This window comes from Palaemon carinicauda, chromosome 37, assembly GCF_036898095.1.
Source record: "Palaemon carinicauda isolate YSFRI2023 chromosome 37, ASM3689809v2, whole genome shotgun sequence".
Taxonomy (NCBI): domain Eukaryota; kingdom Metazoa; phylum Arthropoda; class Malacostraca; order Decapoda; family Palaemonidae; genus Palaemon; species Palaemon carinicauda.
This window is the reverse complement of record NC_090761.1, coordinates 1,733,374-1,750,873: the sequence shown is the minus strand read 5'-3', so window position 1 is coordinate 1,750,873 and position 17,500 is coordinate 1,733,374. Positions and strand designations below refer to the sequence as shown.

Below are 17,500 nucleotides of genomic sequence, written 5' to 3'. Positions count from 1 at the left end.
CCTCGTTAGATGAGTGTTGGAAACTAAGAAAGAGTTTCCAACAAGAAATTAAAAGATTAGATTTGATGCCTACCACGACACACACACACACACAAAATACTATTTCTATTTTAACTAAATTCAATAATAACAAGAATATGCAGAACTTTGACTAAGAGCAATAATTATATAAGGAAACCCGCTAAAATTATGTATTCTAGTATTAAATCCTGTATAGTTCTTTATAACAGAAAAGAACTAAAATATTCTAAAGGATGTGGCTAAATATATGAAACAGTATTTGCTTTTCAAACCGATATGTTGTTCTATGTTAGCAATCGACATTGGCTTGAGCATCATTATAAGGGATACCCCCTACGTAAGAGTTTATTGAATAGAATTGAATAAAAAATTTAGGCCTTGAGCCAAGCATGTCAGAGTTTATTGTATCATTAATAGCTTCACCTCTCTCTCTCTCTCTCTCTCTCTCTCTCTCTCTCTCTCTCTCTCTCTCTCTCTCTCTCTCTCTCTCTCCATGCGTTGCTCTTGTGTGGTATGAACGTCTGAGTATCATGCTATTCTCTAATGTATAAATCTTAGGATACGCTCGACAGGAAGGTCTCTTTCGACATTCAGAAACTAGACGTTAGTTCCACCTCGAGAGATGTCTCAAGTTACAAAATGTAATAAATGAAGTCAAACATTATAAAAAGCGTCACAGAATATGGAATGGGGTGACGCAAAGTAGAACATGCTTTCATTTTCTTGTCATTTAAGAATGTCACATCATAATAATAGAAATAATAGTAAGGAAGTATTCATGAGATGTACATTACAACAGAAATGTAATTTCTCTCAAAAGATGTGCTGGTTTTAGAACTGCGCAACTCGCCAAAGGTGACATTTCAAAAGCTTTTTATTTCCGGAGTAGAAATGAAAGGCAACTCCTGACCCCTGCTGCCTTTCAGCTACTTTTACTATTTAAGGTTACGCCTAAATACGGTGTCTGGCGAAGGGCCGAGTCGGAGAACGTTCCCAGAAAATTCATTCTTGGGGTTGGATAGATCCTCAGGGCTCCTCCGTTCGAATGTAATTTAGCAAGCTATGATACCGGCCACTGCGTGGCCCAGTCAGTCAAGTGAGAAGGCCATTTTAGATCATAGAAAAGTAAGAAGGAAATAGTGAGATAATCCTAATCACTGATAAAATGCCATTTGCAATTCTACAGTATCCCAGTGAAAATGCACACATACAATACTCTCTCTCTCTCTCTCTCTCTCTCTCTCTCTCTCTCTCATACGCACACAAACACACACACACACACACACACACACACATATATATATATATATATATATATATATATATATATATATATATATATGTGTGTGTGTGTGTGTGTGTGGGTGTGTGTATATGTGTGTGTCTGTCTGTGTGTGTGTGGCGCATACGAAGGAGTTGCGTGTGCATGTTAGTGTGTTTATACCTACTCTAAAAATTATACATACCGTTTTGAGTAGTGGATATGTTCAGAGGGAGAGAGAGAGAGAAAGAGAGAGAAAGCTTTTTATAATTAGCTGATGTATGTTTGCCTTACTGCCGTTAGAATCCTTTTCTTTTATTTAACGAAACGATTGTCCAAGTCGCGTAAGTCACTGACAGAAATCTTTACCACAAACTTTCACTTGGTGCCTCAGGGCTGGGAAGTCTACCCTCCCCCTGCCTTCTCCACCCCCTCCCTTGGAACATTTGAGGCCTTTGATTGGCCAATGTCTGTCGGCACTACGTCCTACCTTCAGGTTCCCTTCCTCCTCCTCTGATACACGTCATGACACTCCCACCGAACCCCCGCCCCCCACCCGTCTCTCCCCCTCAAAAGTGAAAGCTGGGTGATATTGGCTGTCTTGTTGGATTATATCGAGAGCAAGGTCATTGAACTGGAGTTGGATTGCTGGCTCATTATTCCCTTCAATATAATTTAGTTTAGTATCATATTACGTTTTAGGTTATGTGTTGTTATTCATAATAATATACGTTTAAGAAACTGAATTAAATTTCTCAATAATAGATTTACGGTGTTAAGAACTTGACGTAAATGACTAAATGTTCATGTAAATAGACTAACATCTGGAAAAAAGCTAAATTGACTGTAATTTGTGACGAGAGATAATAGACTTACTAATGATACTTACCTGACCACTGACCAAACCTTAGCTATGGGGCAACGTCTGGACCCTTGCAAGACAAAGACCAGGACATCAGCCCACGAAGACCAATGTGATGCTTACTACGAGTGCTTTGACGGCCAAGCTGTCCTTCAGACGTGCCCCAATGGTTTAGTCTACCTTGGAAAACGAACGCAAGGACTCTTTGGAGTGTGTGACTACGACTTCAACGTTGACTGCTCTGATCGACCCGGCAGAAGTAAGTAGCCTTATCATGTTTTCTTCCTTCATTTCCTCCGGCAGGTTTGGCCCAGCAGCAACAACAGCCCGACCCCTGTGACCGAAAGTCGCGTGTCGTCGGGGACATCACCTATTGTGACCGATACTGGGAATGCGTGGCCGGGCAGCCCCAACTGTATGACTGTCCAAACGGCTTGGTCTTTGTTGGAAGAAACAGAGGCATCGCCGAAGGATGCGACTATCCATGGAGAGGGGCGTATTGCGATACAAAACAACTGGCTAGTAAGTGAATTTGCTCAGTTGGGAACGGAAAAGAACCAAGGAGAAAATATGACAGAGACGGAAAAATTAGTATAGCCTCTTATGCCAGAGACATCTGTGATCTGGGAGAGAAACCATAGTGGAGGCATCCCAAGCGGAACGAATTTCCAAGATCACCCTAGAAGAGTTTTCTTTATCGAATCATCAGTTACATTTCCTTTTATCTTTTTATTTATTTTATTCTTCTTCACTTTGAGATTTACAGGAGATTTAATTGGATAGTTATCCAATACATAACCAATATTACAATCAACATACTGAAAATGTAGCTATTTGTTAATGAAATTTTCCCGAAAGGATTGATCAGATCTTTCTGAGTAGATAATTGAAAGAAATGTTGGCCTACTTTCATAGTCATTCAAACACTGACACAGATCTTCCAAATATTTTATTCAACGACCAATTTTAAAAAGACCAAGTTTGCAAATGGGAATGCTGTTATTTTCGTAAATTTCAAAAATAATCAATGAAAGGTGTACCTACAATCAGATGAAAGTAAAATGACTATTCTTTACCTTAAGATCTTCATTTATCGAGAATTCAGTTAAGGCATTCCTATAAGTTTAAGAAGAATGTTAATTTCCGACTTTTTCGCAGATCCACCAATTTCAACCGAACACTGTGATTGGCTGTACGGCATTTTCGGACACGAAACTTCTTGCACTCGGTACTGGACATGCTGGAACGGTACTGCTACAGAACAGTTCTGCATCGGAGGACTTCTGTACAACGAAGAAACTCATGCTTGTGACTGGCCACAGAACGTTGGAGGTTGCCAAAAACATCGTAAGTTACTCAGCTGTCATGAAACTTTATTAATTTTCTATTACATTATACTTACAATACTTCGTTTGTGTTCAACTATCAATCAAAAATTGTCCTATTGCCTTTGCACATTTGTAGCCATTGCAGCTGGTATTCTATTTTCTGACATATATGAAAGTATGAATTTGAGGAAACTGACTTTGTGGAAAAATATTCCTTGACTTTAGGATAAATATTTATTAATTCAATTCCAGCTCTCTGCAAGGACGACCCTAATGCCAACGTACCTTTGGGTAAATCTTGTGAAAGATATTGGGCATGTCAAGGAGGTTACCCACGGCTTCAACGCTGCCCTGCCACCCTCGTATTCGACAAGCAGTCTCGCCGCTGTGTTAATCCCCCCACAGTCGACTGCGACGTCCCATCAACCACTCCACCTCCCGAGGAAGAGCGGTCAGGTGAGCCAGTCCAACCACGCCCTCAGCGCCGCCGCCCCACACTGCAGGCCGCTCCCGTTCGCGAGACATTCATCCCTGAAAACGCTATTCCTGTTGCCCCACAGGGCCTTAGACCGATCCCACAGGAACCCGCTTTCCCAGTCCCTGATGCAAGGCCTCTACCTTCAGGAGGAAATTTCCGACCTGCCCCTATCCCAGGTGCCATCCCTCTGCAGTAAAAGAAGTCTCACCGCAGTCTCAGAGTGAGCTTCCCGCTAGCGGATTGGCAAGGGGAAAAGGTTTCCCTGCATCCTAGCAAAGAGAAGTCTTGCATGACTGACTGTCAAACTCTATGACCTGAGAACATTTCCTTCCTTTTCTATCTTTGCCTTTGCAGTCTCCCTCTCTTGAGAATGTCTTTCTCACTTCCTTATCTTTTTAATGCATCTCCTCATGCCGTGCGGGTACAAAACTTCCTTCACCCAAAGATTGTCGTCTGACCTTCAGGATGTGTGTGTGGGTGACTTGAACCCACATATCCTTTCGAGGTGGCAACGTTTGTGATGGCCAGAACCCACGGCCTGCTGTACATAGTTCTCCACACAAAGTATTTCGTTCAGTACACCTACACTTTTTATTATTATTAGCATTAGTTGTTATTTTTCTGTTTGTAAATAAATTATGTTAAATCTTACAAAGTATTTTGTTTACCATACTCCATGAAACTTATATTTTAAAAGCGCGTCTCTCTCTCTCTCTCTCTCTCTCTCTCTCTCTCTCTCTCTCTCTCTCTCTCTCTCTCTCTCTCTGTATACTTTACATAGGAATATCAACATCATCCCCAGTTTCTGTGATACTTTAATCGTTGTTATTGAAATTTTCACAAATAGGTCACAGTTTCATTATCATTACTATAATTAAGGGTGTTTTGTTTGGAGATTATATTACAGGTGTGTCGGTCTTCAGTGTATCTTTACAAGCAATTTCAACGATTCCGTGTTGAGCATCCAGCATCTGCTTTCTCTAACAAGCTTAATGTATGTTTAAATTATCATCACAATCATTATGAAATCTTCCTTGGTCATTAATTTAAACACCAATTTTCACTGGTAGGTATTTCATCAATCTCATGCGCGGTAAACTAATTAAATGTAATGTATTTTGAAGGATTAATTCAGATCAATGTTGTAATTCATTAAAACAACTTTTTTTTTATCGATGGTTGAGGGAATTTAGTGTGACTTCAACTTTAGCGGTTTATAGGACTTTTCTTATGACTACTTTTTGCACCAATTCTTTCACCGACTGCATAAAGATAATCATATTTTTTCGCCTATGTAGGAATTATTCCTACATACATTGAAATCTCAAATGATTTTTGAGGTACTATATCAAGATATTTATATCTTGCTCAACACGCCCCCCCCCCCCTTTTTTTTTTTTTTTTTGCTCTATCAGAAGCAAAGTGAACTACAGTATTTTATTGGCTAAAATGGATGAGGTGTACTTTTTATGAGTAATTAGGTCATAATTTTCTGAGATGTACATTTAAGATAAAATAGTTATTCAGTTATCCTTACAACCTCAATGCAATTATGTTGGCCTTTGAATTCGTTATTTACCACACGATTTTCTTTTACCTTCAGAGAGAAAATACCAGAAATTGTTCCAAGTTTGTTACTTTTCATAAAGTTTCGGGTATTCTATCTTTTCTAATTTCATTATTTCCCTCATCTATCTTCTCTTATTTTCCATCTAAAGTTCAATCGCTGAAGTTTTTCAAATAAAGGTTCCTAAATGAACATTTAGAGGCTTTTATAGAGAAACAAATCAATGTAAAAGGTTTACATAAGAATAGATAGAGCATCATTTGTGTTTTAAAAGAGCGTAACAATAGGCCTTAGGAATTAAAAGCAATTATCAATCATGAGAAAAAGAAATTCTTCATAAATGGAAAGACGGATGAGTGATTGGACGTAGTATCCATTTGTTAAGAGAAGATGGAGCAGCTTTGGTGAAAAGATTGTAATCTATAAAATTAAATTTCAGGGGAAAAAGGATTCGAATACATTTAAACCGCTTTGATGATGTGTGATGGTTATTTCCAAGCAAATAGCCCAAATAGCCTCTTATAAAAAGTGTAAATAGCGCATGTCACCCAATCATAATAAAGAGTAAGTGTATATATATATAAATATATATATACACACACACACACACACACACACACACACATATATATATATATATATATATATATATATATATATATATATATATATATATATATATATATATATATATATATACACACACATATATATATATATATATATATATATATATATATATATATATATATATATATATATATATATATATACAGTATATATAATCTTTCCCGTCACGCCAAGCTATCCCCGTCCGACGGGTAAGGGGGAAAGGAAATAGTCATACCGTGGTAAGAAATGAGTGCGTGTGCATATCTATGTAAATATTCACCCGTCATTTTTGACCGTTTCGTACACTAGTAGAGATTAGATAGCACAAAAAATCGTTACGCTTAGCTTAAGACTTTTATGTAAATCCATGTAATGGCTTTAATTCTCAGATACCCTTAATTGCCAGATATGGCTTTTGGGTGACACTAGGAATTACAGAGAGCTTACGTCTGTTTTTCCGTGAGATATTTAAATGAATAAAATCCATCTTTGCGCCACATGTAGCCTCTAGAGAAAAAAAAGAACGTGTTGTTACTACGATTTTTAAATCTCATTATAACAACCTTTTGTTATTCGCTTCATTTGACCGAATTCCTTTGGCCTAATGACACTAGAATAAGCAAAAACTGAGGTCTGATACCTATGTTATTATAATATCTAATAATTAAAAAAACGAACAAGGGACTGGTTTCCAAATTATGACACTAAAGAAAAACAATTAGGCTATTCACAAAATTGAGCAAATCAAAGACTGTTGATTTCCTAAGAACATATGTGGAATGGGGGTTCTTGTGTTGTAAAACTGTCTATGAGGAGATTGAAGTCTTTTCTTCAATTGGCCGAAAATATATGAAAGACTTTATTCTTGTAGTAAAGGAACAGTGAAGGGCTCTTGATCAGAAAAGATATGAAAATTATTTCAATCACCTATCAAATTCTTCCCAATTCAATTATGTCAAAAAATGACAGCGGATTAGGAGGAAGATGCATTCAGAGTATGAGAAAAATTTTTCAAATCAAAACGTATGGTGGCAATTTAAATCTTTAATAAAAATAAATATATAACAGCCTGGAATAAAAGGAACACCTATGTACTCCGAAAAGTTGGCAATTGGAAACGTGATTATTCCAAGACAATGTTGAGGGAACTTGAAACTTCTAAAAATATGTCACAAAGAGATTTATTTCTAAAATATCTTGAATGCAGTCAGCGAAGTTTTCAAAGATTTCATTTTTCCTGTACTACCCAATCGTGACTGACAAATACTGGGCATATCAGACCAGGGGCTGATAATTCTTTGTGCGTGAGTCAAGACTAGTCAACTGGGCAATCATCAATAAAAGCAAAAATAATGGAATAGATACTAGCTATGAATTCAAGATACCTTGCCTTATAAGAATCCTACTGCTTCTGAGTTGGTCTTCATGCACAACAACCAGGCCAGCTTTTGTTTTTGAGCTATTAAAATCCATATAAACACAAGGTTGCAAGTCCCTCTCATTTACCTTCAAATTTCTCATTATTCTTTCCACAAATATATATAAGAGCTATAAAAACTATCATATCCTTCTCTCACGCATACATATATACCAAACCATTCATTCTTCATCTGCGTATATTTGACCATGGATCTTTTAAAAAATTCTTATAACTTACATTCTATATACAGTATATATATATATATATATATATATATATATATATATATATATATATATGTATATATATATATATATATATATATATATATATATATATACATACACATATATATATATATATATATATATATATATATATATATATGTGTGTATATATATATATGTGTGTACGAGAGCAGTTTGGCTGTAACAGAGACTTGTGAATGCTTTTATTTCAGAGGACAGGGATAACAGTTTCAGTGAAAGAAGGTCACAGAAATTTAAACAGAACGATACAAGCAGATATAAGAATGAGCAGGCTATCAGTGCGAGGGGAGATTAATAACAACAATATACAAAATAACAAAAATACCATAACAGTGTACGAGTGTGTGTAATACACGTGTGGTACATAGCTCCACCGCCCATTAACAAGACATACATGGGAAATAGGATGCCCTGCTATTGAGACCCTTGCTTTGGGCAGGTCATATGGAAGGAGATATGCAAGTTTTAGGTGATCAATGGAATCCCAGTCTTCTTTGCCACGCAGTTTGAGGAGTAATACCTTCGGCGTACGACTGATCACGAGGAAAGGGCCCTTGTAAGGGGGCATTAACGGTGGCTTGCTAGCGTTGTTGAACAGGAAAACGTGTGTTGCCGAATGCAGATCTATTAGTATGTGTTGTTTAGCTGTGGGCTTCCAAGTCTGAAGGCACGGAGTAGATTTTCTCACAACGTAACGCAAGCACTGGAGATTGTCGGAGGAGGCTGCAGACGGAAAAACTTTGGCAGGAATGACTAATGGGTCCCCATACACAATTTCATCTGCCAAAACATCCAGGGCGTCTTTAGGAGTAGTCCCTAGTCTAAGGAGGACATGGGAAAGCTGGGTACCCCAGCTGGAGTTATTGCAGTGGGACATTAAAGCTGCTGAAGGTACGGTGAAAACGTTCGACCATACCATTAGCAGCAGGGCTGCAAGTGGTTGTCTGATGAAGGATAATACTCAAGGGATTCATCAACGATGTCCACAATGGAGGTAAAAGTGGTACCCCTATTGTAAGTAATATGCTCAGAGATACCAAATCTGACTATCCATGTAAAGAGTAAGGTAAATGTATATGAGGCGGATGTTGCAGCTTCCATGGGAATGGCTTCAAGCCAACGAGGTGAGCGGTCGATGATGGTAAACAGGTAACGATGTCCTTGGGATTTGGGTAGAGGACCTACTACAACATTGACGTGAATGTGGGCAAAGCGCTGTTGAGGTTGAAAAAAAGGTGCACAATACTGAATCCGTGTGTCGATGTACTTTTGAGGTTTGGCATGAAGTACAGACAGAGACCCAGTCTTTAGCATCCTTAATATTGCCATGCCAAATGAACTTTGTCTTCAGTAGCTCTGCAGTAGAACAGTGGGAGGGATGTGAAAGGCCATGAAGGAAATCAAACAAGTGTCGGCGCATGGGAGAAGGTTACCTTGGTCTAGGTATACCAGTACTGACATCACAGAGGGTGGCTTTGGAATCGTCATGAGGGACATCCTCCCAACGGAAGGATGTGCAGCATGTCCTACGTGCTGGGTACTCTGGATCTTTTCGTTGGGCTTTTGTTAAGGTGTTGTAATCCAATGCCAGGTGAATGACGGACAATGTGTTTCTTGACAAGGCAGCGATAATAGGATTCACTATCCCACGGACGTTATGGATGGTACAGATGTATTTAGCCACGGCAGAGAAGGTCAGCATTGACGTGTAGACCAGGTGTTGGACTATCGAGGGTAGGTGTGAAGCTGAGGCATATGGTCCTTGTGAATGATGAAGGGCGTACTTTCCAAAAAGTGGCAAAAGTGACGGAAAGCCAAGTGCACCACCCTATATTGGGTTTTGAATTCAAAATAAATCTATCCCAGTTCTGTTTTTATTCAAACGAACCACTTTAACATTAAGGATAAGAAACTACTAGGTATGAGCTCCTGGGTTAGTATCCATTGTATAATAATTAAAAACATTGCATTAAATGTAGAAAAGAAATTCTGTTTTATTAAAAAAGCACATGAAAGGTTCGAATAAAAATCAGATATACTTGATTTAGGGTTTATTTCTTATTTTCCGGTACATTTAAGGGTATTGTCCCTTTACATCAAACAATGGGGAATCTGGAGTCTAAAGAGCATGAGGAGTCTCACAGTCTTGTGTATGGGCGTCTACAACAACCCAGAAGCCAAAGGAAAGAGGTGGAAATTCGATTTCTTGTCCAGAAAGGAGTTGAGGTTCCAAGTCTGGAAGTTGATCATCTGGCGTCATCTCCAGCAGTTTGCCATTAAGCATTACGTCACTGTACATAAAAGAAGAGAATTTAGACACCCTAAATATATTCTCATCTGACATCAAAATAGTATTATAAACAATTCAACCATAACTTATTTTTACAGACAAACGTACGCATAAACACGAGAATAAACACAGAGAATACCACACACATATATAAAATATATATATATATATATATTATTATATATATATATATATATATATATATATATATATATATATATATATATATATATATATATATATATATATATATATATATATATATATATATATATATATATATATATATATATATATATATATATATATATATATATATATATATATATATATATATATATATATATATATATATATATATATATATATATATATATATATATATATATATATATATATATATATATATATATATATATATCCAGTATCTAACTAGACACATGTATTTTATGATTACGAAATAAATATCTAAAAAAATTAAACCAAAAATATTGGCCCATTCATTTCTAGCAACATATTTATCAAACGATACTTTTACATACGTTGACTGGATGAACTGATTTGGAGGTTCTAGAAGATATTGATGGATTTTGTGTTCGGAGGTCATCCCTTTAAATGATATCTTAGATGATTTCGAAGGGTCTACGTTGACACCAAAAATAACAACATTTCCTAAAAAAAAAAAAATCAAAGTAAGATTATGGCGTTCATTTCAATGAAGACAAATGAATGTTTCATTTACAAAATAAATGCCTTAAAAGCTTCGTAGTCAAGTACTCATGGTTTGATTTTGCTATCTCTTATTAAACAGAGAAACTTAAAATCCTCATATTATTTTGGAAAAAAGAAATGCTAACCTTAGCGGGATGCAACAACTTAACAAGTACAATTTATAGGCTTTAACACAGACAAAAGAGAAACGTCTCAATGAACCTGGCTTATAGGACGTGGAACCTGGCTTTTGGCAATGTCCGTAAAGTCTTGTTGTATCAGGTGATCCATCTGTAATCACTTTGAGAACTTCTACTCCAACTAATCGTTTATACAACACCGATAGCCAATAGTCCTGGAAGAGAATGTGCACGGCGTTATGAACCACGTCTTAGCTAAGCTAGATGTAAGAGTATTACAATAACCATATTATCGGAGAATATTGGATCCAGAGACCCAATTTCCGTAAAAGCAATGTAATCCATAAAGAATGTGACATTGGTTTGTATTTCGATAAAGCAATCCAGAAGCACATGCCATGTAGTCTATATAGGGAAAATAATAGACGTCCTATTCTTGGAGTTATGATATCATTTAATATCTTATGCCAATTATTTGACCTCACAATCTTAATAGAATATTTCCTTTGGTCCAACATGTCTCGATACTGATCAGGGTTGTCGTGAAGGTGGCTCAAGTTACCTAGTGTCTGAGTTTTCCTGATTCTTTACAATTGGACTAAGATTTTAGTTCATATTAAATAAAGAGAGCAATAATCCACTTATCAACTTTGCACCTCGTTAGCAAATTGTCATTGCTTGTAAGCACCAATGCACACACACAATATATATATATATATATATATATATATATATATATATATATATATATATATATATATATATATATATATACTTACACTTGACCCGTGCAGACGAATAATGAGACGTTGGCATATGAGTTTTCTTAATTTATTATAAAAGATTTGTTGGTAAGTACACATTGCACAATCTACCCTCTCGGGTGAGGGACTTATCAACTCGTGTGCTCATCGGCAACTAACTACTGCCTTCGTTATCAAAATGCAGCTATTGCACCATAGGTTTTTGTGGAAAACTCATGAATATTGAGTTAATTTACCTTGATATACAAGACATCTACATACACGAATTAGGACATTATTCCACATTAAGCTCCTCACTCCGGGAGGAGGTGCGTACTCGCCCTCACTAGTCATTGATATATGGAGGACACTCCAACCCGGAATAGGCATGGCATGTACTAAAAAGAAATGTAACCTAATATATATATATATATATATATATATATATATATATATATATATATATATATATATATATATATATATATATATATATATATATATATATATAGAAATCACCCCCCCCCCCCCAAAAAAAAAAAAAAAAACATCTCCCACAAAAAAATAAAAAAATGAAATATTGCATGTAAAAATGTACACAAAACAATATAAATAATTCCACTCATTTCTTCTTAAGACCTCTGCAACCAAAACACAGAATACCCAAAGTAATAAAAAAAAACCATAACATCAGGTCTATATAACCTCATCATTAACCTCCCTCTGGTTGCGGGCAATACGGGCTTCTTGGGCGGGACAGGGGTAGGAATAGATATTCCTTCACCCCTCGATTTTACTTGTCCGGGTTTACGGCACAATTTCGTAACACATCTCACTACCACCGTTTCACCATTTATTTAAATCACTACAACATTTGCACTTGCAACCGGTGGTCACTAGCCGTTTCCCGAGAAAATCATTCATCTTCCGACCCTTCTAGTATAACATGAAGTATAAGGTATTCACATCTCCACATTCTCTAACACTGCCTATCCTCGAGGCTGAAATTTAATCCCGCAGCTACTTGCCATTCGGGAACCGCCCCGGCCCCAGCAACCAGGAATCATATAAATACATGAATAATACAACATCCGCCTGACAGATCTCACTTGACCTATTTAATCTCTGATTGTTTTTAGGTTCACTCAACAATGTTATACGTATTTCCACACCCAGCAAAATTACCACAACATTTTATGTATAAATTTAGCATCAACACAAGACATTGTTATCATCACGTTTATTTAAAACACGTCGAAAGAAGAAATGAGGTCTGTTCAAACAACAACAACAGCAAAAGGAAAAAAAAATTCTACTCATCAACTCGAGGGATGTCACGTATGCAGGGGTAAAGAGGAACACTTTTGAAAACTACCTCTTTAGGTACCACATGTATATGTGCCAGATGTTGTTCAGACACTAAACCATTAACAATGCTCTGTATCACTAGTGTGTTAGACTTAACCATCTTTACTCGGTAAGGACCCAAATACGCTGGCTCTAGTTTGTGTTTCCCAGGTTGTAATTGTTTCAAATACACACGATCGCCCACAAATACTTTTACCGGTGACGTTTTGAACCGACCATCATACTTTGAGTTGGGATTTTCATTAGCTCTTTTCAAAAACCTTTCAGTGGTATTCATTACTCTCCTTAATAAATTTAATAAATATACACGGTATTGCTCAGTTGAATAATTTGGCAATTGTTGCGAATTGATGAGAACCATATATGGTAACACAGGATCTGTCCATGCACTAAAAAGAAAGGCGTGTCCCTGAGAGAAGCATTATATGTAATGTTGAAAGCTAGCTCAGCTGTAGGAAGCATGGCATGCTAATGAAGAGGGTCATCAGCCACTAAGTAATGCAAAATTCGCACTACTTACCTATTATGCAACTCTACTAAGCCATTTGCTGAAGGCCTATATGCAGTCACTGAAAAGTGTTTAATTTTCATCAAGTCTGTGACCGATTTCACCACCTTATTTATTAACTCTAGACCGTTATCACTAATCAAAATTTTCGGGCAACCAAACCTACTAATGAAAGAGCACAGTGCCTGGGCTAATGAATTTGCAGATTTATCCAACATTGCGTATGTATGAGTGTACCGAGTAAATGCATCCACATATACACATATATACTTATGTTGTCTTAACTCAGTAGGAAGTGGTCCTACTACATCCATATGCACTCTTCTCGTAAGCACGATATAAGACATCATTTTCAATAAAAAATTTCTAACGAGGCACATTCAGAAATGACGGATAATTCTCTGATTCCCCTTTAATCACTGCTCGCACTCTTTCCATCAATTTCTCTTTTTTTCTGTCCCTCTCGGACTTCTTTTATGTCCCAACCTCCCAAGTCAATCAAACCTGCATCATCAGGGCATTCATTCTGGACACCCCTGGTCATCCACATATATTCATCTCTGTCTCTCTCTCTACCTCCCGAGTCGACTCTCTCTCTCTCTCTCTCTCTCTTTCTCTCTCTCTCTCTCTCTCTCTCTCTTCTCTCTCTCTCTCTCTCTCTCTCTCTCTCTCCCCCGAGTCGACTCTCTCTCTCTCTCTCTCCTGTCTACTGTATGTGCATCGCGAGAACTCTCATCCTGTTCTCTGTTTTCTCTATTATGATGGGGGTGTTCATTATTTTAGTTACGTTCTTTGTTTCTTTTTTGTACCCGAGTTGTTACTCCTATTAATGCACTTCTAGAGAGAGCATCAGCTACCTTGTTAGCCTTACCTTCTATGTGGTGAAAACCCTTTATGTTGAACTCGAACAATCTCTCAATCCATCTCGCTTGACGAGAGGTCAAATCACTTTTATAATTCAAATCACGTGAGGGGCAATGATCGCTTTGCAACTCAATCGACTGACCTAAAAAAAACAACTGATGCCTCTCTAGAACCCAAAGAATAGCCAAAGCCTCTTGATCGGATGTACTATAATTCTTTTCTGTCCCTTTAAACGCCCGGGAAGCAAAACAAATGGGTCTCTCTCTGCCTTTATCATCTTGTTGAGACACTACGCCACCAATAGCTACGCTACTCGCATCTGCTGTCCCTAAAAACAGGCGATCAAATCTATGATATGCGAGTAATTCATTGCTAGTTAAGACAGCTTTCAAATGGTTAAAGGCCCTTTCTTCTTCCAGTCCCCAATTTATTACTTTCTGTCTCTTTAAAGCATCCAAGTGTTTCGCTATCTCTCCAAAACCTCTTATGAATTTATGGTAATACCCAGCAAGCCCGAAGAACCCAGCTACTTCCTTAGGGTTACGTGGCCTGGGGAAATTTGTAATAGCCGCTACTTTACTGGGGCAGGGTTGGATACCTTCTGAGGTTATTATGTGACCTAAAAATTCGATCTGTTTACAGAAAAATTTCCACTTTGATAAATTCAATGCTTCTAAAACTTTACGAATATTATAATTATGTTCTTCGGCCGTTATCCCTGTAATTATGATATAATCTAAATAAACAAAAACATTATGGCCAATTAAGGGTTACAAAACCGCCATCATTACTCTAGAAAAATGACTTGGAGCATTTTTAACACTGAAAGGAAGAAAATTAAACTGAAATAATTGATCGTTAGCTATAAATGCCATTTTAAATTTACTGTCTTCCTGAATGGGTATTTGATAGTATCCAGATTTCAAATCAATAGTTGTAAAATATTTGCTATCTCGTACTTTAACAAGTAATTCTTCGATTGAGGGCAAAGGGAGTGCATTAGCCTTAGTGATTGCATTCAATTTCTTATAATCAACACGCAATCTTACTGAGCCATTCTTTTTCCTAACAGCTACAATTCGAGAAGCCCAGGGGGATTCGCTTTTCTCGATTATCCCTTGTTCCCTTAATTTATTAATTTCCCTTTCTATCTCTCCCTGGAAACAAATGGGTACCTTATAAGGCCTTGACCTGATCGGCTCCGTTTGCCCAGTTTCAATGCTATAGGGAAATCGATCAATCCTCCCGGGTGGCTTATCTCCAATTGCAATTACATCGGAATAATTATTGACAATGTCACTAACTACACGCTGATATTTTGAGGGATATAATTTTCGCGCTTGCATAATCAAATTCTGAGTGTGTTTGTCTGTGCGGGCTGAAGTTGTGGCTCCCAACATCCCATTATAAGCAATTTTACATAACTCTAATTCACACACACAATCACTTCCTAAAACAATTCTTTTATTTGACAAATTAACCATCATTATATCAGCTTTGTTCTCTTCAATTTCTGTCAATCCCTCTAATATCATATGTGCCCAATTGTCATGGGGTTTAACAACTACCTTGGTTCCTTCCGCAAGAGGGCGACACGGGGTCACAGATATGCTCACAAGGGACTGGGGGGATTACACTTCACCTCTCTCAGGTATAACTGATACCTTACTTAAATGTCTCTCCGAGCTAACACACGCACTTACTGCCTCATGACTTTCTATCGGCAAATTGTACCCCCCTGCTTTTACTGTTATTGTATCTTTTCCCCAAAAAATGCAAATTTTCTTATTAGATATAAAGTCTATTCCAAGTATAGCCTCTATTCCTGGAATTCCCAAGGTGGCAAGACAAAAAAAATCATGTGTAAACTTCACAGACCCCACCTTGAACTGGACGATTGATGTATGGTTTATGTGTAGTTTATTTCCTCCTGGCGTGTCAAGAACAATGGATGCCGCTGGCTGTAGTGGATTTGAGGAGAATTTTTTTTCAATCAATGAAACACTGGCTCCCATGTCAATCAGCGCTCGGATGGATTTATCTTGCAGGTCGATCCTAACTGCTAACATTCCCTGATGGTCATTTTGAGATATGGAGCACGGGTTAATGACCCCCGCAGCCGTGCTGCTGCTCCCTGGTCCTCTCCCTAGTGCTTCAGGGGTGAGGTCAGGGGTATCGATGGAGGTCCCAGTGCCTGCTCTGTCACGTCTGTCGTCACTGCTTCCTTGGCTACTGCTTGTGATGTCATGCGCGGGGGGGGGGGGGGGGGGGGCATCGAACTCCCTCGTTTCCCCCTTCCTCTGCTCCCTTTTCCTCGGACGTTGGGCGGGGGGAGGTGTGCATGCGCCCCAGCCCACCCGGCCTGGGCGTTTTTTGCTGGGCACTCTCAAGATAAATAACCATAGGCCTGACAAGTGTAACAGCGGGGGGATCCTTGGGTGGGGCAATCCACTCGTCGGTGCCCCTCTCCCCCACACTGCCAACATCTGAAGCCTCTGCTAATCTGCTGACTGTATTCCCCCTTACCTCTCTTCCAGGGTTGACTTCCTCTCATGGCTGCCAACTTCTCGGAATCGGCCCCGTTATTCCCAGTCCTTTTTTCTTCTAGCAAACTGTCTAAAATGTTTTGTATCACACTCACTACGTCTGCTAAAGAGCAATTGTCATCGAAGAAATAACTACATAAATACCGATTTACTAATCTACGAATATGTATACGGGCAATTGCCTTTTTATCACCTGGGAGATTGGCACTCCGGGTAGCAAACGAATCGCAATCCTGAAAAATGCGAGTTATTAAACTAAGAACGGATTCACCTTCCCGTATTTTGGGTTGTTTATTTTTTTTTTAGGTCTCCCTTTCTCGCATCAGGCAAGGCATACTTCTCAATTAAACATCGTTTTATTTCAGCATAACTTCTTTGACTTTCTTGTGGCCAACACATTACTTCCATTGCCAGAGCATCTTTCAGCACTCTAATTATTTGAATAGCTTTTTCTTTTCCGACCACCCATATGTGGCTACTTCAAAGTCTCTCAAAAACACCTCAATTGATTG

At 37.9% G+C, this 17,500-nt stretch overlaps 3 protein-coding genes across 5 annotated transcripts in view; 1 reads left to right on the top strand and 2 right to left on the bottom strand.

The window, feature by feature from the left end:
• The window catches only part of LOC137629419 (protein obstructor-E-like), a 9,170-nt gene extending 4,565 nt beyond the window's left edge, over positions 1–4,605 (top strand). The window contains exons 2-4 of one of the 2 annotated variants that reach the window (XM_068360656.1): positions 2,448–2,666; positions 3,303–3,491; positions 3,725–4,605. In XM_068360656.1, coding sequence (XP_068216757.1) covers positions 2,448–2,666; positions 3,303–3,491; positions 3,725–4,146 — 830 coding nt within the window. In that variant the 3' untranslated portion in view covers positions 4,147–4,605. Of the gene's footprint in view, positions 1–2,193; positions 2,404–2,447; positions 2,667–3,302; positions 3,492–3,724 lie in introns of both variants that reach the window. The other variant, XM_068360658.1, reaches the window with a different exon arrangement.
• Positions 4,606–8,051: 3,446 nt separating this feature from the next.
• Positions 8,052–8,737, bottom strand: LOC137628953 (uncharacterized). The gene is made up of 2 exons (XM_068360206.1): positions 8,213–8,737; positions 8,052–8,090 (listed from the first exon to the last, which is right to left on the bottom strand). Exons 1-2 carry the CDS (start codon positions 8,735–8,737, stop codon positions 8,052–8,054), a joined length of 564 nt encoding a protein of 187 aa, XP_068216307.1.
• A 1,117-nt stretch (positions 8,738–9,854) lies between these two features.
• Positions 9,855–17,500, bottom strand: part of LOC137629418 (inactive heparanase-2-like) — a 34,010-nt gene continuing 26,364 nt past the window's right edge. For both annotated transcript variants that reach the window (XM_068360654.1, XM_068360655.1), the window contains exons 10-12: positions 11,042–11,174; positions 10,651–10,780; positions 9,855–10,109 (exon numbers count right to left, since the gene is read on the bottom strand). In XM_068360654.1, the coding sequence (XP_068216755.1) occupies positions 9,938–10,109; positions 10,651–10,780; positions 11,042–11,174 (435 nt within the window). In that variant the 3' untranslated portion in view covers positions 9,855–9,937. The remainder of the gene's footprint in view (positions 10,110–10,650; positions 10,781–11,041; positions 11,175–17,500) is intronic.